Here is a 22,864-nt window from a genome sequence, read left to right on the forward strand (position 1 = left end):
ATTCGCAAAAAGAAAAGGAGTACTTGTGGCACCTTAGAGACTAACGAATTTATTTGAGTTGAGCATGAGCTTTCAAGAGTTTCCTTACTTTGTCACATCTTTTTTTACACTTTCCCTTTATTTTTTTTAGTAGTTTACATTTAACATAGCACTGTCCTTTTTCTTTTTTGTTTTTTGTTTTTTGTTTTGGTCTCTGCTGCTGCCTGATTGCGTACTTCTGGTTCCAAATGAGGTGTGTGGTTGACTGGTCAGTTCGTAACTCTGGTGTTCATAACGCTGAGGTTTTACTGCATGAATATATCATAGTCCAGCATGGAAGGGGCAATAAGCTATCCCCGCACAATGGTACAGCTGCTTTCACACTAGGGGGTGTACTGGAATAACACTATCAGTAAAAAACAAACATTTAATAAATAAAATCACCCTCCTACCTGACAGTAATACTGATACAAAATGTATGTGTAGTGCGGGACTGTGAAGCACGCTTAGCAGACCAGTGAAAAAGGTTAGACGATATTAGGCAATACAGTCTGACTCAAAGGCTCGTTAAGCAGTGGGATAGATTACGGTCGAGGGGTTGTGGAACCCCATCACTGGCGGTGTTTAAAAACTGGTTGGACAAACACCTGTCAGGGATGAGTTTCAGAGTAACAGCCGTGTTAGTCTGTCTTCGCAAAAAGAAAAGGAGGACTTGTGGCACCTTAGAGACTAACCAATGTATTTGAGCATGAGCTTTCGTGAGCTACAGCTCACTTCATGGGATGCATACTGTGGAAACTGCAGAAGACATTATATACACAGAGACCATGAAACAATACCTCCTCCCACCCCACTCTCCTGCTGGTAATAGCTTATCTAAAGTGATCATCAAGTTGGGCCATTTCCAGCACAAATCCAGGTTTTCTCACCCCCCCCCCCACAAACTCACTCTCCTGCTGGTAATAGCCCATCCAAAGTGACCACTCTCCACCAATGTGATTTATGCCATCATGTGCCAGCAATGCCCCTCTGCCATGTACATTGGTCAAACTGGACAGTCTCTACGTAAAAGAATAAATGGACACAAATCAGATGTCAAGAATTATAACATTCATAAACCAGTCGGAGAACACTTCAATCTCTCTGGTCACGCAATCACAGACATGAAGGTCGCTATCTTAAAACAAAGAAACTTCAAATCCAGACTCCAGCGAGAAACTGCTGAATTGGAATTCATTTGCAAATTGGATACTATTAATTTAGGCTTAAATAGAGACTGGGAGTGGCTAAGTCATTATGCAAGGTAGCCTATTTCCTCTTGTTTTTTCCTACCCCCCCCCCCCAGATGTTCTGGTTTAACTTGGTTTTAAACTTGGAGAGTGGTCAGTTTGGATGAGCTATTACCAGCAGGAGAGTGAGTCTGTGTGTGTATGGGGGTGGGTTTTTGGAGGGGGGTGAGGGAGTGAGAGAACCTGGATTTGTGCAGGAAATGGCCTAACTTCATTATCATGCACATTGTGTAAAGAGTTGTCACTTTGGATGGGCTATCACCAGCAGGAGAGTGAATTTGTGGGGGGGGGTGGAGGGTGAGAAAACCTGGATTTGTGCTGGAAATGGCCTAACCTGATGCTCACTTTAGATAAGCTATTACCAGCAGGACAGTGGGGTGGGAGGAGGTATTGTTTCATATTCTCTGTGTATATATAAAGTCTGCTGCAGTTTCCACGGTATGCATCTGATGAAGTGAGCTGTAGCTCACGAAAGCTCATGCTCAAATAAATTGGTTAGTCTCTAAGGTGCCACAAGTCCTCCTTTTCTCTTCACAATGTGTGTGATAATCAAGGTGGGCCATTTCCAGCACAAATCCAGGTTTTCTCACCCCCCCACCCCCCTCCAAAAACCACACACACAAACTCACTCTCCTGGTCTAGGTCTGTTTGGTCTTGCCTCAGCGCAAGGGGCTGGACTTGATGACTTCTTGAGGCCCCTTCTACCCTACATTCCTCTGATTTTATGAAATCCCGGTGCAGATATTAGATATAAATTAAAGCTGGTTGAACTATTCATTCATTTTGGAAGCAACCCTCCTTCATGTTCTTCTGATGCCCCGAGGTATAGTAACAGGGGGGCATGGTTGTGCGCTGGCCAGAGGGGATACAGAGCAGCAGCGAAGGGTTTCAGAAACAGGGACCCAGTGCAGTAAACAGCCTGTGTTTTACCAGAACGGTAAGGCTGTGAACACTGAATTGCAGCCACCTCTGGGGGTGGGGCAGCTGGGTACCAGGAAGTGAATGGTGAATCCTGGGTCCAAATAAGGCACACATGGATTTTAGAGGAGGGAGGCAGAATGGAATCATTCAAGGGGGTATTTAGCCAAGACCCCACGGTTCAGACCCGATCTAGGAGACAAAGCACCAGGACGCCTTTAATGGCAAAGTGGGGCGGGTGAGTTGGTTATCTCTAAAGTGCAAGTCAGCACCTGGTGCAGCATGGCATTGTGCTGGGGCATTGGGAGGGGACTGCCGGGGGCACGCGCCCCCAACCGAGCCCCCAACCCTGATCACTGCAGCACAGCGCCCCCTGGCGTCACACTGGGGCATTGGGGTAAGCTCTGACAGGGGAAAGAAGCCCCCTATCCCGCCCCCTGTAGCAACTGCAGCTTTCTTGGTGTCTCCTTTCGAAATTCTGCCCAGACCCGCTTAGCTTGCAAGAGCCACTCCGGGCAAGATCCTGGTTCTGAGAACATGCGGGTGGGTCATGATCATTATTGACACACGTGGCCGTGTTGATTCCTCGTGGAAGCTAGGAGGGAGGGTGTCTGAAATTGCCCTCAAGCCCCTGAGTTGCTTCTCACAGTCACTTGCCAATAGGGGGTTTGTTATTCCTAGTTGCCCCCCCACACACCGCGCTCCCCATTGGTCACAAGCTGATCACAGTTGACCTGAGTTGGGTGAGGCACAGCGAGACCCTGAGTGCCTTGCACCAAAAGGTTTAGCCTAGGTATCTGGTGTGGCAGAGGAGGGACAGCGGCGGGAACCAGCAGAGCTGTGGAGAGGGGGGCGGCGAGAAGCCCAGGGCTGGGATAGTGGGGGCCTGTGGGTCAGGATTGAGGGGGATCAGAAGAGCTGGAGGGGGGGGGGGGAAGGGGGCGAGCTGAGAAGTGGGCTAGCCGGGGGCTGCTACGCGTCAGGAGCTGCGGGACGTAGAGGGAGCTGAGAACGGGGCTAGCAGGGGGCTGCGGGTCAGGTCTGACGGACTGCGGCGGAGCTGTGGGGAGTAGCGGGATGCTGAGGGCTGGGATAGCTGGGGGCTGCGGGTTAGGAGCGAGTAGGTGTCTGGTGAGGTTCTTCCTGGAGCTAATTTCATTTATCCCCATCCTGTTTGTTCTCCTGTTGATCCAAACAAGCCAGGAACAGCAGAGGACAGGCATTGACCCCCCCCTTCCCCCATAACTCCTTTGCAGTGCCTCACTGATTGACCCCCCCACCATAACTCCTTTGCAGTGTCAGTGATCGACACCCCACCCCACCATAACTCCTTTGCTACTGCTACCCACTTTATAATCTTTAGCCCAGAGCTTAAAACCACTCCTCCAGGATGTGGGAGACATAGGCTCAATTCCCCCCTCTGCCATAGGGGGGAGAAAGAATTTGAACCTGCCTACCCCTTAGGGGAGGGCGCGAACCACTGAGCTATGGGATAGTCTGGTGTGAGGCTCCCTCAATCTCTCCTCTTGAAGCTGTTCCAGGGGTAGAAACACTTAGTTCTTAAGCAAGCGAGAAACTGACCCTGCAGCCTGGTGGTTTGAGCACCCACCGTGGAGGTGGGAGACCCAGGATCCGACTCCCGAATCACTATTTAAATATTTACACAGAGCGTTTTCTCATTTATGAGGACTGGATGCCCTCGTGTGTCCGTTTCGGAGTACTACATGCCCACGAAAGGGAAAGTCATGAGACGATGATTTATTTGCGTCAGTTCAAACCACCTTGGTAGGATTTTGCAGTCACTTCGCTTTACATTGAAATGACTCCAGGGGACACAAACCAGTGAGGAATGACTTCCAGGGTGGCCAAATCCGGTGCGAAGGGATCTTACTTTATAATTTCCGCTCTATGGGATGGAAATTAATAGCATTGTGGGAAGGGGAGTCGGGTGTTTACGGTTGTAATTCCGGTTTGAGGGTAGCCCTGAGCAAATCCATTATCCTCTCTCGCTTAATCCGTGCAAGATTAACAGCATTTAACAGCTGGCGTAACAGCACTTGGTCTTTGCTGTTGTAACCCTTGATTAGCTCTTACAAACTTGAGATACTCCAGCTGAAGGGCTTCAGAAAAGGCAAGCTATCATTTAGACATTATCACCCTCTTAGAGTGGCGGGGGCGTGACAGCCGCACCACAAGGCTGAAACGATTTTTTAGCATCACAACACCGATAAACTGCACTCTAACAGCACGTAGGGTGTAGCATTGTGAAGGGTCCCGCCGGGCTGCAATGTTACAACAGTAGTACTGAAATCACGAGGAAATCCCTGCAGGAACGCACCACTCTTCTATGTGGCAGATCAAATCTTGCGTCGGCAAAGGACCTAATTGATCGAGAATTTAGCGCACTGCCCCTAAAACGTGTCAGGAGGGATTAAGGGCACGTCCATCGCCGTTTTAGGAATATTCACTACAGAATCGTGCGTCTACACACTTGCTCATTCTGTGAAATATTTACTCGAAGCACAAACCAACCCCTTTAACCTCCGCATTAAATTATTACGGCGAGGGAGACACAGGGAAAGAGGTGGGCGGGGGAGGTAGAAAGACTTCACGCCGTTCTCTATGGCAGTGTTTTAGAAAACTAATCAATCCCCCCCTCTCCCTATAAAGAAAAGCGGCTTAATTTTCACTGTTCGTGATTCAAAAAAAGCTTCGAAAGTCATTCAACAAAACAAAAGGACATAAGACATGGGACACTGTCGCGCATTTAAAAAATCAAAGTTACACCCCCTTAGTTTTACATAACAGAAACCGTTAGCTACTTGATCATAATGACCAATTTTTTAAACCAATCTGAAGTCGCTTCGTGCCTGGGTGCTGCGGTCACACAGATCCGCATTAACAGCCTTCAGGGTCTTCCCCCGCGCAGGCATCGCACAAGGTGTACATCGCTGGACGCGACAGTGACTCTCTTCGCATGCAGAGCGCATAACTTCCAGTCCTCGCACAACTGCACCAGAAAAGCTTCCGTAGCCTCCTGCAAGGCTAGGTAGGTGGGAGACTGGACACGCAGGCGGCTCCCCCCAGAGCTCTGAAAAACCACCTTGCTCAGGCGCTGAAAAGGCCGTTTAGGAAGCAACATCTGGGAAGATTTCGGAGACCCTCGGCTCTGCCATTGCACTTCGGTATGAGGATGATCATGGGGGGGTTTCTTCCTCTTGTCTGGTACATAGGAATAGGCACTTGTGCAACCCTTTTTCTCAGCTTGCTTACGCCACTGGGCTCTCCGCAGGGACAGATTAGAAGCCATCTGCTTTGCTCTAACCATAGAGAAAGGGGGAAAAAAACCCACAACAGTGATTCTTTATTCACCTTTTCTCACCACACAGTGAAAAAGAAAGAAAAAAAAACTTCCTAGGGGATCTTTATAAAGGCACGAGTGAGCGCTGATTGGCTTACAACGAAAGACAGGCACTGATAGGACGACACGGAGTCCTAGACTCTGGTTGGAGGAAAAACAAGCCTTTTTTTAAGCGGCCACCTCCAAATACATCCATGGTAGGAAACAGGCAAGGGAGATTGCTCCGGTTCCAGCCCTTTCGAACATTTTCCTCTCCTCTCAAAACAAACTATTAGAAAAAATGAACAAATTTCATTCTGATCTCAGAATCAGTGATAGGAATATTGTAAATCTTTTGTGTGTGTCCCCCATTACGTTAGAGAGAAAAAATAAGCGTTAAAGGGAAAATATACCCTAGAAAAAGGCGCCAAGTCTATTGAAGCAGAATTATTATAAATTGGCCAGAAATTAGCATTAAATAACATGTAGGGACAGATGTTGCATAGGGGTCTCCTTTCTTTTCTCTATTCCCTAGACTTTTCCACCTCCTTCCAGTGCAATCCTAACTCTGTAACTGCGGACTCAAGAGCTGGATCCTTCTCCCATGTGAGTAAAGGGCAAAGCTCTAATTAACTTTAGTGGAACAGGATCCAGAACCAGGCCTAACACTACTCCTGGAAGAAGGAAATCAAACTCCACTTTACTACTGAAGAATCCTATTTTCAAATACCTGACCTGCCTTTAAAAATATGTTCTGAAGTATTTACAATCTGGGGACGCTGGGCCAGAACAGGAATTACATCCCTTTGATTCCTGGAGCCATTATAACCATCTTTCAAATGCCATAAAGAAACCTCTCCAGTAACTCAATTTGTCACTAATTGTTTCCTTCAAACTAGTTTAGACGGGACGTGTGAGGATCGAGTTCATGGGGTTGTTATTAAACTGTAAACGAGGAGACACAGTACACAGGAAAATCAGCTTCTGAAGTAAGCATCGAAAATAACTCCTGATATAACCAGACCCTCTTCCACCAATAAAAAACCAACAAAGCCAATATGAAGCAGACCCTTCCAATCCCAATCTTGTAGGAAAACAATGTGAAGACCCCTGCCCTGATTGGTAAAGAATGAGAGCCAATCGGAAGCGAGGTTTTTCTTTTGTCCAATAGGAAGAAAGGAGTGTTAATCCCCAGGTGTTTGCAAGTGTTTGGGTGTGTTTCTTAGATTTCTTTAACAACGTATTAGACAACAACAAAGCCTGAGAAACAGGCTAATTGCTTTGCTCTTTTATTCTCCCGCACACTCCCAGCCTGTCCCAGTGAACTCCAGAGGTGGCAGCTGCGGGAAGGTGGATTAAAATTAGATAAGCACGAATTCTCTCCTGAGTAGAGGAGCCAAATGGGCGGCCACAGCTCAGTTTTGTGACTTATCCCACACAGCAACTCATGAATACTTCAGACAAGGCCAGCGGGGGAACTAGCTCAGTGTCCTAGAGCGGGGAGGGTGAAACAATTGTGCAAATCGGGGCTGGCGCTTTTTTGCGGGCAACTTGAGTGGGGCAGAAGAAACACCGGCTGGGGAGAGGGCGCAGGGGCAGGAATAAAGCAGGGGATTGATTCGGCTGCGTCGGGCTCTGCTCGCTATCTGGCCTCAGCGGCGGCCGCTGGGCTCAGTGTCAGGGCGGCGGCCCCACGTGCGGGTCCGGGTGGCAGCAGCTGGGATTGACTCGCAGGGACATGTCCGGTTCGCGTCCTCTCCCCGCGGCTTTTGCAGCCTCCTGTCCGGCTGGGGAGAATCTCCCGCGCAAAGGAAGGAAGAAACCGACTCTCAGCCAGGTTATTCTCCGGGCGGCTGATGTCCCCGCCGCCGGCAGAGGCGCCTCTCTAGCCGCCATCAGGAAGACGCTGGAGGGCGAGGGATACGACGTGCAGAAGAACAAGGGCCGCATCAAGACTGTGCTCCGTTATCTCCTGAGCCGAGGGGCTCTGCGTCGGGTCAGCGGCAGCGGCGCCTCGGGCTCTTTCAGGCTCCAGCGGGGAGGCGGCTCCCCGAAAGCGGAAAAGAGGGAAACAGCCGCGGCCAAGAGGCGCCAGAGCTCGGCGAAGACAGGAACAGCTGCCCCAGGGCCAAATGACCCCAGCGGGGAAATGAAACCGGCTGCTGCACGACCCAAGAGGGTCAGCAGGAGCCCGGGCAAAATCAGGGGGACGGTGGCAACCCGCAGGAAGCAAATTTTAGAGGAGATTATTAAGGGCACTTTCCTTATGGAGTGAGGGCTCAGGCCGGGGGGGGGGGAAGAAAATCAAAACGGTTCTTTTCAGAACCATCCCCCAGGGTTCATCAAAAGAGCAAATTCTGTATGAGAAGTGTTGTGTGCAGTGTGTCATAAGGAAGGGTTTAAGTGACAACCCCCGGTGATCAAGAAAACTTATTTAGCGTTGCAAAGAAAACCCTGTTCATTGAAGTGCTCGCAGCGATGAGCAATGTAATTTATGATACGCCGTTTGGGAAAGCCGACGGCGTGACAAAGCCCGAGGACTTTCAAGATTACCCTAATGCTGGTGTCAAAACAGGTTTTTTGTCCTGGTAAACAACGCAATGTTTTCTAAAACACGATTTCCCACAGCCCCTACGTGCCTTCCTTCTTCCCATTCACCGCAGGGCTCAGATCTCACACGGGATTTTGGCTCGATACACGTGCAATGAAATCAAACAAAACCGGGGACATCTGTGCTAAAGCTCATCTTGAGAACGTTGTGGATTAGCTCTTAAAAGAGCCTTCCGATTCTTTCTTTACGGTGAATCAATAGTATGACTCTGAGGACTTTCCCTAGATGCTTCCCACTGCATAAGAAATACAGAAGTGGCTCCTGATTTTACAAGGTCCTTTAGTTTCTTCCTGGCTTTTTTTCTTCGTTGCTTTGTTCTTCCTCTTAAGCTTCTGCTCCCGCTTCTTGAGCGATGTGGCCTTCTTCAAAGGGCCTTTTCTGGGCCACGCACTTCTCTTCCCCACCCTGCTTTATTATGACAAGGACTCTGATTTGAACAGGAATGGAGAAGGGACATTGTGTGAAATAGTCCACAACCACCATGCCCCTTCTCCCCCATAGTGGTCTACAGCAGTGGTTCTCAACCAGGGGTATGCAGATCTTCCAGGGGGTACAGCAACTCATCTAGGTATTTGCCTAGTTTTATAACAGGCTACATAAAAAGCGCTAGCGAGGTCAGGACAAACTAAAATTTCAGACAGACAAGGACTTGTTTAGCCTGCTTTATAGACTAAACACTGAAATGTAGGTATAATATTTATATTCCGACTGATTTATTTTATAATTGGTACAAACGAGAAAGTCAACACTTTTTCAGGACTAGCGGCTGTGACACTTTTGTATTTTCATGTCTGATTTTGTAAGCCAGTAGTTTTGAAGTGAAGTGAAAACTTGGGGGTACGCAAGATAAACCAGACTCCTGAAAGGGGGGCAATAGACTGGAAAGGTTGAGAGCCACTGGTCTATAGTATGGATGGATAAAGGATTAAATTGAAGGATTATTTTAACATATATTGAGTTGTATTGCGGTATCAAACAAACCCCACTCAGGAATGAAACCCCACTGTGCTAGGCGCTGTAGGAATACTCCAGCCTTACTCCTGGGAGTTCACAATCTAAGCAATAGCTTCTAATTAATAGTGGGCGCCAAGTCACTTCTCCATGTTTTCTTTCAAACATTCCCGCTATTTGATTGGTTTCCCAAGGAAGCCAATGAAAAGTGGAATGTTGGAATCCTTAATTTGCATATCGCCGTAGCAAAGCAGGGGTTGTTCTGTGTTGACTTGAACGAGGTTGGGGTCAGTGCTAGCCGAGGGGAGGAGCAGGCTATCTAGGTCCTCACTCAGGTCCGAATATAGGCACTATAAGGAGGACATGTGAGTCCTTTCATGTTTAGTTAAAAAAGGGTTGGGGGGGTATGTGTGATTTCTAAGGAGAGTTTGAGGGGGTTTGTTGCTGATTAGAGGGAAAAAATGACAAAAAGCAAAGGAGGAGTAGGAAAGAATCTTAAATTTATTTACATGTATGAGGTCTTGAAGTAGGATCGCCCTAATGCTAGTGTTTCTTTTAGAACTGTGGACTTCAGGAATTTTTCTGTGATTAACCTATTGGAATGCATAGTTGTAGCAGTGTTGTGTTGGGCTCTGTGCAACAAGCTTTTTAACTATTTAACAACAAGCTATTTGCTCCAGGGAGATTCAGATAGTTCTGACCTTATCACTGCCTGGAGACCAGGCAAAACATGCTGTGTCTGAAGGTACCAAGGTTGTTACTAAATATACCAGATTTAAGTAAAGTTTCTTGTTTCTGTAGATTAGAGATTAATTACTTTAAGTAATCAGACTTAAAGGCCTCTTTAAGAGCTACCTGTCTTTCCTCTGAAAAATTGCTCTGCAAACTTGTACAGAAAGATATGATGATAATTAGTGGCTTTAAAAGTAGGAACAATTTGAATGAAAATTTCATAAAACAAATACTATTCCCTTAAATTTTGTATTTTCTTGTAAAGGCTTTTTGGGGGGGCTATGTAAGTTTGTTTGTTTATCCCCTTGGAGGTGTTGCCGGCACCCAGTGCCGAGAGGCTACACAACAGCTGGGGTTGGTTCGCTACCCGGTGTGCTACACCCAATAATCACAATGGGGTGGAGAAGCAGAAAAGTTTATTTGCAGCTGCAAAAAGGTACAGGGAGATGAGAATCTCAAATCCTGTACACAGAGCAGGAAGTTACACAGGCTTTTATACATCCTTTCTTCAGTATAGTTATCCAATAGCAAGCTGCCCTAAGTATCCATATAGCCAGCCCAGCTAGTTCCCTTGTTCTCTGTATCATTTTTTAAACCGTACATAAAGCTGCTTTATTCAGCATTGTTCTTCCATATCTGCTCCGTTTGCCCTTGCTTAGTTTCAGGCAGTCTGACTCTGCAACATATTGTTTCAGAGTAACAGCTGTGTTAGTCTGTATTCGCAAAAAGAAAAGGAGTACTTGTGGCACCTTAGAGACTAACCAATTTATATAAATTGGTTAGTCTCTAAGGTGCCACAAGTACTCCTTTTCTTTTTGCAACATATTGTTGCAGATCCTCAGCATAACTGCTGCAAGTGCCTCCAGGCAAGGGCGGGGGCCAAGGACACTTGGGCCTAGTGCGAGGGGGCTTCATCGACACTCATGGTCTTCCATCCCCTCAAGTTACCTAGTGGCCATGCCGCAGTGTCCCCAACAGAGGTGAGGATGGAAGAAGCTGAAGAAATGAGGGACTGAAATTTTCTACATTTGGCTTTTTACAAGCAGTTAACTTTGCTATTCTTTGTATTGAGCAGTCTACTAATGTCCTGTTTAAGAATAGTAGATGGTGATGTGAGCATACTCACTATAGGACACACTACTCTCTCATGCTCGTGGCTGACTCTATAAATGATAAACTCAGCAGGCATGTCTCTGCCCCGCAGATGAGGACAATTTGTTTTAAACATTGAATTAAAAAGAAAAGCCTTCCGGTGCTTGCTTTTGAGAAGTCATTGAAAAAGGATCAGCGTGCAGAGCAAAGAAATCCATTTAATTTTGTGTCAATTCAACTCACTTTGACAGAAACCCAAGAAATACACCCAGCCTTTCTGGTCCAAAGATGGGAATCAAAATCCCCTATTTCCACAGGACAAAAGGGATTCTTGTGCATCCTATTAATTCTATTATTTCACTTATCACAATAGAAGGGGCGGGTTTCAGCCCAGAGGAGTATAAAAGGGCTCGGCTCTGCCCATCTGTGATTATGTGAGGATGAAGGATTGCTGCTCTCAGTAGGTGTGCCTTATGTCTAGAAAGGGGAAAGCAGGGGCAATGCTGAAGTTCTACCCATGCTCCTCTAACGGGGGGGTTTCTGTGCTTTGTGCTTATGTGAGCAGAAGATGGAGCTGGATGAGATCTTAGATCAGGCTAGCGGGGGAGGGGGGATGAGGTCCCTAAAGCACCATCTGTGAATCCTTATCAGCAAAGGTGAGGGTCTTAGGAAGCAGGGGTTGCTGGAGGGTTATGGGTCTGAGCCGCTTTGCTACAGAGTGCAGTACGCCCTCCCACCTGGACTGGCGCAGTTACTCCTGTACTGTGTTCTCCCGTCTGAACCTTTATTTATATAAGACCAAATGATGCTTTGCTCTTCCTCTCCTCCCAAATAAATAGCCACCAAACATTCAAAAATTCTATGCCAATGCAATGTTTATTAGGTAATAAATTCGTAGAGAAATGCCTCCCTCTGCTTCCATTTAGCAAGATGTAAATTTAAGAGTAGAATGCAAAAGGGAAGCTTAGTTATAGGAAGGGGAAAAAATATAGCAAGAGAGAGGACGGTTCTGTAGTCAAGGCAGTGCATCTGGGTTCAGGGCTTAGCCCTGCTCCAGGTTTCCCTCTATGTATGAAAAGTCACTTAATTGCTCGGAGAGATGGGGTGCACCGATGGTCAGGGCATTAGTCTAGGGAGACCTGGGATCAGTTCTCTGCTCTCTCATAGACTATGTGTCTGACCTTGGGCAAGCGACTCCAGGCTTGTCAGGGTGGTGAAATGGACTGACAGGACCACAGAGGTGTAATTGTTTGGGGAAGCAAAATAAAATCACTTTTATTCAGGAATAAAGCATCCACGCTGGTGTAGTCCTGCCAGTCGATGTCCCTGCGTAGTGAAATATAGCTCTGCCTCAGTTCCACCTCAGTAAAATGGGGATATTTTCACTTCTCTAAAGGACGGGTTCTCTGAGGACAAGTGCATTAAATGTTGTGACGTGCTCAGGTAGTATTGTAAGGGGGTCCCCATAAGTACCACAGATAGAAGTTAAAGGGCAGGTCCCCAACTGGTGTAAATCAGTGTAGCTCTATTGCAATGAGATAATGGGGGGTCCAGATAAGTATCTAAGATAGAAGATGGTGCCCCACCTAACAAATGGCCTTTCCCCCACTCTTTATGTTGTTAATTGCAGACTCTTCAGGGCATAGACCAGGGGTTCTCAAGCTGGGGGTTGGGACCCCTCAGGGGATCGTGAAGTTATTACATGGAGGGGGTCACAAGCTATCAGCCTCCACCCCAAACCCTGCTTTGCCTCAGGCATTTATAATGGTGTTAAATATATTAAAAAGTGTTTTTAATTTATAAGGGGGGGGTCGGACTCAGAGGCTTGCTGTGTGAAACGGGTCACCAGTACAAAAGTTTGAAAACCACTGGCATAGACTGTTTCATACTCTGTACAATGGATCCCTGATCTCAGCTGGGGCAGGGGCTGTCTCTCGCTGTGTGTCTGTGCAGCGCCCGGCACAATGGGGCCCTGATTTTAGTTGGGACCTCTAGGTGCTAACATACTGTGAACATGTAGATATTCATCTTTAAATCTCCCCCTGTGATCTGCATGCCAGGGCTCCTCCAAACTTCTCTCATAGTGCCGAGCACATCCTAACTGATTGTTTACTTCACCAGCTTCTTATTTATCATTCTGAGGACCATCTTCTCCCCCGCTGGCAACAAAACCATCCCTGAGGCAACCACAATGATTGCTTCTATGGAATTGAATTGAACCCTGATCGAATTGGCCCTGTCAACACTGGTTCTCCACTTGTGAGGTAACTCCCTTCTCTTCACGTGTTAGTATAATAATGCCTGCATCTGTAATTTTCACTCCATGTATCTGATGAAGTGGGTTCTAGCCCACGAAAGCTTATGTCCAAATAAATCTGTTAGTCTTTAAGGTGCCACCTGACTCCTTGTTGCTTCTATGGAAAAGCACTATTACTAACATATGTAGGACCAAGGCCAATCAAGGATGGTTTATCCTGTGTCTCAGGGGCACAGTTTGATCTGGGAGCCTGTACTTAGCAGCTCAAAGAAAGGGCAGATTTTCTCCCCAACAAAAGGGGCTGGTTGGAAAGTGAAGATCGGGGCCTCGTTGCCAGCATCATAAAACGCCACCAACCCCCCTTCATAGTCCACATAAATCCGGATCCTCCTAGGGACCCCATGTAGATACAAAGGAGTTTCAGGGTAGGTGAGTGCCCAATGCCGTTCCCAGTATTTCCGCACAGCCCAGATCCTCTGCTCCGGTGTAAACCTGCTCACTCCTTTCCTCTTAACAGACTCCAGGGCTACTCCCACAACCCAGACTGCCCCTTCTCCAACTTCCACCTCCCAGAAATGCCTCCCAGAGTCAAAGCCCTTAGAGGCCAGCACGCAGGGAGCAGGATCAAATCTCTCGGGATGGTCGGGCACATCCTGCCGGGCGACTCCCCAGTGCACGCTTTTGCCATCTGCGGACATGGCGAGCCAGGGATTTGCCGTGTCTGGATCCAGTGTCACTTCAGCTGCACAGAGAGAGAGGATGAAAAAAATCCCTGTTAGAGGCAGAGCTCAGCCCTGGGGCAAGGTTTGCTTAACATACAGCACAGCAAGGGCCTGTGGCTCATCCCTTAGGTTCTGCTGCCATCTTGTGGCTGCTTGCAGTAATTTGTTACAGCCCCTCTCCAAGCCTATTTTTAATTCCCCCCCTCATGCATTTTCTGCTCTGATCAACTTCTGTCCTTCAAATCACAGATAAAATTTAGTCACCCATCCGATCTGATTGTTAAACAGTGACTGAGTCAGTCGTAAGGTGGGCCCTGCCTGTCTGGAAGCATCACCAAACCCAAGCATGTAGACATTATGAATCAGCCCAACCCCAATCAAATGGATTTTCTTTTAAAATAATCATTGGGTTTTTGCTATCTTTCTCCTTCTTTCTGAGCCTTTAAGATGCCCAGTGGTCATATTTTTGGGGAGGGGGGTGTTCTCTGCAGCAACAAGGGCTAGATGTTTTTTTAAAAATAGTAAATGAAAGTGAGATTTTCCCATAATCACTTGAGTCCAAGAGCTGGGTCTTTAAAAAAAAAACAAAACAAAAAAAACCAAACACTGACATCATGAGACTTGAGATTAAAATCACAGGCGTTGACAATACCGTAGTACCTAGTAATAACTCCCTGCAGTGGGCATTGCATAGAATCACAGAATAGTGGGACTGGAAAGGACCTCAACAGGTCTTCTACTCCAGTCCCCTGCACTCAAGGCAGGACCAAGCATTAACTAGACCATCCCTGACAGGTGTCTGTCCAACCTGCTCTTAAAAATCTCCAATGACAGAACTTCCTAGAGGCTCTGGCAGTGTGAGGTCCTTTTTGTAGCCCTGACTCCAGCAATTAATTTGATTCCTGCTGCTTCTGTTGTCCCAAACCAAACGTGTTCTCCTCACATCAGGAAAACAGTCCCATCAATAATGCCAGTCTCCCAACGACCCCTTAGAAATTTACCTCTTTCCGGTTTCGGTTCAGGCAACAGATTCACTAAAGGAAGAAGAGCACGGAGAGGAAATCAGATTTTGTCGATGACTATCATGGACTTAGTCACAAGAGGGAAATGAGGGGCTGGTCAGAAAACCCACAGTCAGATCTTTCTAGTGACTTAGAATTTTATATGGCTAGTTAAGAGACAGCATGTAGCCAGTGATTTTAGTTTATTGTTCATTTACTGTGTGATGGTATAACTAACATGTTATATATAATCATTGTATATTAGAGTTAAATTGTAGGATTATAGACGTATAAGATAGATTGATTAGTAGTTAGAAGGGATAATTATGTTTTATCTAAGTAAGTAGGGCTGAAACACAAGGCCTACCAGCTCAGGCCTCTCAGACTTTAGCTTAACCACACTAGGACATAGAGTTAAGGAACGCTGATATAAGTAAGTGACCAAAGAATAACCCGATTCCCTAAGGTTACGGGAAAAGATGAGTGATATTGCAAAAAATTAACAGTAAAAGTAATTTTTTGCTTACAAGATACTTGGTGGTCACATTTTTCTAACCGCAGAGTGCATGATGTGCAGAAATGCTAATGAGGTAAAGAAAGAATCACATTATAAAAAGGGGGTTGCCTACATTAGGAAAATTGAGCTCCCTCTGGGAAACTCCAGCAGGAGCCATCGCTCCACTGACGATCAGTCCATGAGAGACCCATCAGACCCTAACACTATCGAGGAGGATGTGAGTATAACTATGTTTGTAACTTGTGCATAGGTCTGTATGGAATTTCTATATGCCTGGGTACTCATAACTTTAATGGTAACTTTAATAAAACTTGTAAAACAGACTAGACCTTGTACTTGTGAATGTCTGTGTGGTCACTGCCCTGGGTCATTACGTGTTCCTAGAGACTCTAAATCTGAAGCAAGTAGCAGAGGTGACTTTCACTCTGTTAAGCTGAACACTGTAGCCACCAGAGCCTAACCTACGGCGGTGTAATCCCACGTTACTAAATTCACTGTAAGTAAAATAAAAGGCTACACACATTTAGGGTGGTTTAGCTCTTTCATTCTCACCCAACAAGAAAGTGACCCTGGTGCTGATTTCCCCCACGGGTGTTAATCAAGACTAACCCCACCGGAGTCACTAGAATTAGGATGCTGTGAAACCAGCGTCAGTGAAATCCAAATTAGATCAGCCCCTGTGTAAACGCTCTCACACCTCCTGAACTTCTCGATCTCTCTGTTACCTTTCAGCTTCCTCAGCGCATCCTGGAGGAAAGCGAAATTTTGAGAAAACAACCAGAGTCTCCATTTCAGTTCAGGAGAAGCAGGTGCTGGAGCCTGGAACGTCCCCATCTCACATCTAGAGAGAGAGACAGACACACACACACGGTGTTACCAGCTGATGGCCCAGTGTAGGCACCAGGGAGAACGGATGGGACTGGAGCTGAGTTCTCAGAGTCACCTGACCCTAAGGTCTGGGCCGGTCTGGACTCTGGGGAAATGGCAGCAGCCCCAGGACGTTGGGGATGGAGGGAAGATTAGTAGCTGCACGGGGAGACCGTCCCACGCTCTCTCTGCTGGGCCCTGAGGACACATTTCCCTCTCCTGGTGCCTGAGCCCCTTCCCAGCATCGGGAAGCACGAGGGAGAGTGAGAAGGAGCCGCCTACCTGCTCAAAGTGCTTCTGACATCCTAGAGGGGAGAGAGAGAGAAACAGGAGCTCAGTGCCATATGCTGGGTACCCACGACCCCGCTCTGGAGGGGACTCGCTTTGCATCACAATCAGTCTGATGCCCAGTCTCTGCATTCTGGATCCATACTCCCTGAAGGCAGCTCCCTGCAGGACTTCATCTCTCAGTTCCCATCAGGGGCTCTCTGGTGGAGACCAGAGTTTGGGGTTTGGCCTTGGGGGGAATTTTTTTCCCCTCCATTTCAGGACAAAGGAAGATTTTTCTGCCCTCAAAGAACCAAATCATTTCCCTTTTGGGCTGTGCAGATGCAGAGTGCTTTTGGGATCAGTGATGCCCGGGGCCCTGCCACGGTGGCTTCAGGAGCCCTCCATTCCTTGCACCGGAGCCTGGGGTGTTTCTCGCACAGTCTCACCTGCATGAATTCACTCGCGGGCTGCTCGCACTTCTCCTCCATCTGCCCGATCAGGGTGTTGAGACGGGAAACCTCCTCAGTGAGTCGGCGGACATTTTCATCCTTTCTGGCGGTGACCTCTTTCTCCAGTTCGTCCAGCCAGGCCAGCAAGAGGCGCTCTTGTTCTTGCAGGAATGTTTGCAGTTTCTCAAACCGATACTCCATCGTCTCCCTGTCAATTTCTATTTGTCTCTGTGATGGACAGGGAAAGACCGGGAACATAGAGAGAGAGAATCATGCAAACTGTCCAATGTCTGAAGTGTTCTTCAGGGTAATTGTAAAAGTAACTTGCAAGGAAGAAAAATGGAATTTATGTTCCTCTTTGTCTCAAACTGGGCCTCTGAAAACTGAGATAACCAGTCACTGTTTAATGAATATGATTCAGATATTTCAAGAAAACCCTTTCCCCTCGTTCTCCATTTCCTGGATCAGTCTCAGTTCCTTTAAAGCAAAAGATGATCTTTGCTTTACAAAGAGGAAATATTTAATATCTATAGGCAACCCATCCTTAGTGCTTCAATGTCACAATTTACATATACAGTTGCCATCACTGTAGTATTTGAAGAACACACAGTCTTTGTTGTATTTATGTTCACAATACTCCTGTAAGGATGGAACCCAGGAGTCCTGACTCCCAGCTCGCATGCTTTCTAGCCACAAAACACTGTTCCCCTCTGCAGCTAAAAATGAACCCAGGAGTCCTAACTCCCAGACCTCCCCTGCTCTACCCACTAGATGCCACTCCCCTCCCAGAACAGGGAAGTTCTATTCTCCCCAGGCTATAGATTTGTAAACTGAGGCACAGGGCTACTCAATAACTTGTCCAAAACCACCCAGGGAGTTGGGGCAGAGCAGGTCAATGAACCCAGCTCTACTGTATTCCAGGCTTAGCATCCTAACCACTGAATCATCCTTCATCTTCTCACATGGGAACTTCCCTGTGTGAATTTCCTGGCTACAGGATACCAGCGGCAGTTACCAGCAGTTCCTGGCTTTGCTCTTCCTCACACGCTATGAGAGCTAGAATCTCTTCTTTCCCCTTTTCCAAAACATCCAGCCGCCTCCAGATTTGCTCCTGAAAGAATTGGAGAACAGAAGTTTGTGGGGCTCCTCCCCTCCTCCCTGTTTAAAGACACTTAGTGAGAACAACTAGAAAACATGACCCAGACCAGTAGCTCTGTGGTCTGGTTTGTGGGATGAAACTTCAGTTGCCCTTTGGGGATGTTCTCATTTCCAGTAACAAACACTTGGGTTCTGACCATCCCGTCACTCCATCCTAGTTCTGAATTCCACAACACAGGGAACCAAAGTGACACACACACACACCCCATTCCTCCTTACAGCAGACATCTGTTAACTTCCCAGCTATAATCTGAGAGACAAGGTGGGTGAGGTAATATCTTTTGTTGTAGTGTCTCTCAACCTGTCCAGACTACTGTACCCCTTTCAGGAGGCTGATTTGTCTGGTGGACCCCCAAGTTTCACCTCACTTAAAAACAACCTGCTCACAAAATCAGACATGAAAATACAAAAGTGTCAGAGCCACTAGTCCTGAAAAAGGGCTGACTTTCTCCTTGTTCCCCTCTAATGATAAAATAAATCCATTGGAATATAAATAATGTCCTTACATTTCAGTGTATCGTCTACAGAGCACTATAAACAAGTCATTGTCTGTCTGAAATTTTAGTTTGTCCTGACTTCGCTAGTGCTTTTTCTGGAGCCTGTTGTAAAACTAGGCAAATATCTAGATGAGTTGCTGTTCCCCCTGGAAGACCTCTGCGTACCCCTGGTTGAGAACCACTGTTGGCAAGAGAGACAAGCTTTCAAGCTTCCGAAGAAGAGGTCTGCGTACTCTTGGAAGCTTGTCTCTCGCCAGCAAGAGTTGGTCCAATGAAAGAGATCACCTCACGCCTTTGGCTCTCTGTTATCCTAGGACCAACACGGCTACACCACCACCACATACAGCTATAATCGGTCACAAAAGAATGGCCAAACTGGGTCAGACCAAAGGTCCATCTAGCCCAGTGTCCTGTCTTCTGACAGTGGCCAATGCCAGGTGCCCCAGAAGGAATGAACAGAACAGGTCATCATCGAGTGATCCACACTAGACAGATTTCATCTCACCTTGTACTCCTGGGCAGCCTCTTGAATGGGTACTATAGTGTGAGCTCTGTGTTCCCTGGATCTGTCACACACCAGGCAGATGGGGGTTTGATCCTCCTCGCAGAACAGTCTCAGAGCCTCCTGGTGTTTCCAGCACACCCTCTCTCCTCCCAGCTCAGCCTGTTGTTGCTCATCCTTCAGCTGTCGGATGATTAGGTCTACGAGGGTCCCCAGCTGCCTGTTGGCTCGGAAGTTCCCCTGGGGAAAGATCTCCATGCAGCAGGGGCAGAAGTAGTCTGTCTCTGATCTCCCCCAGCACTGGGTGATGCAGGCTTGGCAGAAATTGTGCCCGCAGTCTAGCGTCACCGGATCATTAAAATACTCCAGGCAGATGGGACAAGAAGCTTCATCCTCAAAAGCTTTTGCTGGATCGGCAGCAGCCATGACTCCGAGTGCCAGAGAGAATTTGTTTCATTTCCTTCTTCCCAGAAAAGGACTGAGCCCTTTGTTAATGACAGGGCGTTGCCATGCCTGTAACATATTGCTCAAGTTTTTGTGGGGGAGGCGAGGGTGCTCCCAACAAAACTGCTTTGTCTTGCTGCCTTTCCTTGCCCTCAGGAGAAAGCGAAGTCCTTTGGCAAGCTACCTTCCTGGCAGAAAACCGCAAAAGGTGTTCTTAGTTTGGGTTAAAATAGCAGTGAAGAGAAGGCAACTCAGCTTTTAACTCTGCTCAGCAGCTGGCGTGAAAGCCTGTAGGGGAGCCAGGGGTTGAATTTGAGCGGTTCACCCCAGTTAAGTGTCTTTGCTGCTGTTTTAACTAAGGCAGCGGTTCTCAGAACGGTGGGTCAGGACCCCAAAGTGGGTCGCGGCCCCCTTTGATAGGGGGTCACCCAGGGCTGGCTGAGACTTGCTGGGATCCCGGGTGGAAGCCTGAGCCCCACTGCCCAGGGCCGAAGCCAAAGCCCGAGGGCTTCAGGCCTGGGTGGTGGGGCTCAGGTTACAGGTTCCCTGGAGTTCCCCTAGAACAGAGCCCATGTCTCACCTCTCAGAGCATCATAAGCTGCAGGTGGAGGTGTAGTGCCCCTTCCCCATAGGCACTGACTCCGTGGGTGCTCCAGGCCTGGAGCATGTGGGGGGGGGGGGGGAAAGTGGGTGCTCAGCACCCCACAGCAGCCCTGCCAATCAGCTCCCCTCCCTGCCCCCAAGCGCTTCCGGCCTGCTGGTGATCAGCTGTTCCGGGGCATGCAGGAGGGGCTGGGGTGGAGGGGGCAGGAAGAGGCAGGGGAGGGGCTTGGAGGAAGGGGTGGAGTGGGGGCAGGGCCTGGGGCGAAGCGGGAATCCAGCCCCCTCCCCCCCTCGGAAACTCAGGTAGTCGGCACCTCTGCCCTTCCCCATATACTAAACCCGGATTTTCAATAGGAATCTTGGATCTCCACACTCCTGCCACGTTCTGCCTCCAACCCACCCTGGAGGGAAAGGTGGAGGGGTTGGAGCAATGTCACGTAATGAAATGACAGTCGGGGCAGATTACCCCTGTAGACGAGGATTTTCCCCCACACAGACTCACAGAAAGATCTGCAACCCCACAGAGCTGGCAGCTGGGGAATCTGCAGTCCTCAAGACAGGGGAAATCCCCCCACAATGAGATTTCCCAGGTGGCTTTCAAGGCCTTTTTTATTCAGTTATTCAAGACAAGGGGCTCTGGGAGTTTGAGAAACTAAATTCTACTTTATTATTTCAAAGTAAGAAATCAGATAGAACGTCCCTCCTAACCCAGCGCCCAGCCCAGCAAACTGCGTCCCCTGGTCCCTCCCGCACCAGTGCCAAGTTTCAGAGTTGGTAGAAAAGTGCAGAGAATCCATGGGAGATGCCGGGATCCCGTCACCCCAACAAACGTTCCAAGCACAGGAAATCCGGGCGCTCAGGTTGAACGGTAGCCAGAGGACAGGGAGTGTCTCCCTCATTCCCACTCAAGCTGATGCCGTAGATGGGGAGGGGGGTCACCAGATGGGTTATCGTGATCCTCAAATCAGTGATGGGGTTGGCTGGACTTCAGGGCTGGCCAAGGCTGTTGATGTCCAAAGATTCCTCCTCAACTCTGCACTGCCTTGTCCTCTTATGACTAGGGGATGACCCCTACCCCTCCCGCCCATCACTCCCCTTGGAGTGTCATTCATAGTCCTTCACCCAATGTTCATAGGAGATTTCCTGTCTCTGCCCTCAGGGCAGTGAGTTAACAGTTCTCGCCTCCCATTATATGCTTTCTCCCCCTCCTGACTGTATTTCCCATCATCACAAGGGTCAGGCAGTAACTTCCTTCCCCATTTCTGCCTCTGCCTCTCACCCTGTGACTCTCACACTGGGGTCCAGCCATGCAGAATGTTATTCATAATTTTCCCACTGCTCGAACACTAAAATCTGATGGCAAAGGGGGAGGGAAAGGCAAAGAGAAAGTAAGAAAGGATTATTCTGGTAAGTGATCATGCATCTTGTGACATTTTCAAGATACCTGCTCTAGGTCCTGTCCAAAAAAATTAAAATCCAAGGATGTGACCAAACAACCTTCAGTTCCTGTCCTCCCCCCACCAGAACATCTCCTGTCTGGTGTACTGACTCCTATAATTTTCCTACAGAATAAGAGAAATCTCTGTAATTAAAAAAGAATGGGTGTGGAGAAGAATCTAGAATCGGAGGAAATTTTTATGCCGATATTCAATCATTAGCGGTAAAAATGGCAAAGTTTGAGGAGATTTAAGATCCGGGTTCAATAATGAAAGAGCTAGGAGTGTTTTTAGATCGACATGTAATGAGAGAGGAAGTTGGGAAAATCAGAGGAGAGACATTAACATTGGATAATGAGAGAACAGGGGCAAACATCTGAGGGGATATTAAATCAATTATAGATAATTAGATCCCAGTCCTTCAAAGATTTAGGCTAATGCTTCATTTTATGCATGGTGAAGAGTCCCATTTGAGCGCAAGAGATTTTTCACTGTGAATAATTTTAAGCCTGTCTTCCCATGATCAGGGGGAAATACGGCAGAAAACGTGGCAACATTTTTAGGGGACCTTACATCAATCTTTGATAAATGGGGCTCAAACAGAGACTACACTGAATATTTCATAACGTAATAGAAAAGCAGGAAGATCTGGTGGCATTCCTTACCCATATTCAATCAGTGAACAGAGAGTATTGATTTACCCTGTCCTGCCTGTCACACAACCAGCAGGAAGCCAGCGGTGATGTAGCTTTGGCAGAGAAAGGGGAAGGGAAAAGGAAGACAGAAAAGGACTAATGCATGGGCTGGACATTTTGTTGGTCACTGGTGGGTGGTTGGAGAGGGCTGGACTGGGCTGTGTAATTTCCACTTGGGACACATGCTGTGCCATTCCTCTCCTCCAGTCCATCTGTGCCCTCATGCTGGAAGAGAACAGTTCCTGTGTTCCCGCCACATGAACACTTCAGGGCTCTCTTCCCAACCCTACCCATTTGCTCTGCACTGCCTCATCTCATCTGGCATCCGAGACAACTGGTGCCGTGACCCAGGGTGGGGAGCCCCTCCAATCAGAGGGTGGGAGGTGCTAAAGCAATATTTGAGAATTAAAGGTCACAATGACAAAATCTGAAGGGATTTGATATTAATATTGAATAATGGGAGAGGGAAAAGGGCACCATGTGAGGGGATTGTAGATCCATCCTTTATAAACAGAGGGAGAGCGGAATGTGTGG

The 22,864-nt window shown here is 47.7% G+C and overlaps 3 protein-coding genes across 3 annotated transcripts in view; 1 reads left to right on the forward strand and 2 right to left on the reverse strand.

Annotated features, from left to right (window-relative positions):
- The window catches only part of LOC144274889 (zinc finger protein RFP-like), a 32,305-nt gene extending 19,026 nt beyond the window's left edge, over nucleotides 1-13,279 (forward strand). The window contains exon 5 of the mRNA XM_077833981.1: nucleotides 13,034-13,279. Coding sequence (XP_077690107.1) covers nucleotides 13,034-13,093 — 60 coding nt within the window. The 3' untranslated portion in view covers nucleotides 13,094-13,279. The remainder of the gene's footprint in view (nucleotides 1-13,033) is intronic.
- Nucleotides 1-22,864, reverse strand: part of LOC144274626 (uncharacterized) — a 223,107-nt gene that overhangs the window by 147,001 nt on the left and 53,242 nt on the right. The window lies entirely within an intron of this gene.
- LOC144274678 (zinc finger protein RFP-like) lies at nucleotides 13,394-19,578 on the reverse strand. The gene is made up of 7 exons (XM_077833688.1): nucleotides 19,156-19,578; nucleotides 18,011-18,106; nucleotides 16,993-17,223; nucleotides 16,559-16,581; nucleotides 16,135-16,250; nucleotides 14,893-14,925; nucleotides 13,394-13,911 (listed from the first exon to the last, which is right to left on the reverse strand). The coding sequence occupies exons 1-7, from the start codon at nucleotides 19,576-19,578 to the stop codon at nucleotides 13,394-13,396; spliced, it is 1,440 nt and encodes a 479-aa protein (XP_077689814.1).

This window comes from Eretmochelys imbricata, chromosome 14 (assembly GCF_965152235.1).
Source record: "Eretmochelys imbricata isolate rEreImb1 chromosome 14, rEreImb1.hap1, whole genome shotgun sequence".
NCBI lineage: Eukaryota > Metazoa > Chordata > Testudines > Cheloniidae > Eretmochelys > Eretmochelys imbricata.

Coding starts and splice junctions, on each gene's coding strand:
- LOC144274678 (XM_077833688.1), bottom strand. CDS start 19,578: ATGGCTGCTGCCGATCCAGCAAAAGCTTTTGAGGATGAAGCTTCTTGT. Junction 16,582..16,992: donor CCGCGAGTGAATTCATGCAG/GTGAGACTGTGC, acceptor TCTCCCCTCTAG/GATGTCAGAAGCACTTTGAG. Junction 13,912..14,892: donor TGAACCGAAACCGGAAAGAG/GTAAATTTCTAA, acceptor CTCTCTGTGCAG/CTGAAGTGACACTGGATCCA.